The 927-nt window shown below is 54.4% G+C and overlaps 1 protein-coding gene across 1 annotated transcript; it reads right to left on the reverse strand.

Moving 5' to 3' along the window:
• Window positions 1-378: 378 nt before the first annotated feature.
• JKF63_01805 (uncharacterized protein) lies at window positions 379-927 on the reverse strand (the record flags this gene model as incomplete). Its single annotated transcript, XM_067897851.1, has 1 exon — window positions 379-927. One exon carries the CDS (start codon window positions 925-927, stop codon window positions 379-381), a length of 549 nt encoding a protein of 182 aa, XP_067754008.1.

Raw genomic sequence — 927 nt, forward strand, 5'->3', positions numbered from 1 at the left:
CAAAGGAAAAAGGAGGTAAGGGGGGGAGGGGAGGGGGGAACACAAAGCAACACTCAAAAGAAAAGCGAGAGAAGCAAGAGCCCGTTTGTCGTGTACCGAGCTTTAATACAAGAAACACAAGCCGATCGACGGAAAAAAAAAAGTGGATTCACAAGGAGCACGCGACTTGTGGGGGGGCTAGTGTCGCATAAAAACATTCATCTCCAATATTACAAATCACTCCTGCTTGGTGCAACAGCAGATGCCCTCCTTGCGTCCCCCCCCCCTCCCCGTGTTGTTTGAAGCGCGCACAAGACCAAGCAATGGCCCCAAATGGAGAAAAAAATCCCTATTTAGCCTCTCCCCTTCCCACTCCCTACAGAATACACTTTCCCTTCTCTAGTAGTCGTCGTCCTCCAGCATAATAGCGAGAAACTCTTCAAGGTTAATCTCACCATCTTGGTCCACGTCAAACTCGTCAATCATCGCCTGCAACTCTTCGTCGCTCATGTTTTCACCCAGCTCCCGTGCCACACGACGCAGCGAGCGAAGTGAGATTTTCCCAGTGTTGTTTTCATCGAAGAGTTGAAACGCCTTCACCATCTCCTGCCGGGGGTCCCGCTGCGCGAACTTCTCCGTCATGATATCGGTGAAGCCCGGCAGGTCCATAAGTGGCTGGTTTTTCTGGTCCCGGGCCGCGCAGTCTTGCATGAGCTGCAAGACCTCCTCCCGCTTCGCATCGAAGCCGAGCGCACGCATGCTAACCTTCATCTCATGAACGTCGATAAGACCGTTCTTGTCGGAGTCAAACAGCTCGAACGCCTCTCGAATCTCCTGCCGCTGCTCCTCCGTCAGTTGGAAGCGACGGCGTGCCGCGGCGGACGGCGCTGATGCCGCTGGCGCGGTGGTGCGCAGAGGACCCGCTAAACGGCTACTGGTGTTCATCAT

Source organism: Porcisia hertigi, chromosome 34, assembly GCF_017918235.1.
Source record: "Porcisia hertigi strain C119 chromosome 34, whole genome shotgun sequence".
Taxonomy (NCBI): domain Eukaryota; phylum Euglenozoa; class Kinetoplastea; order Trypanosomatida; family Trypanosomatidae; genus Porcisia; species Porcisia hertigi.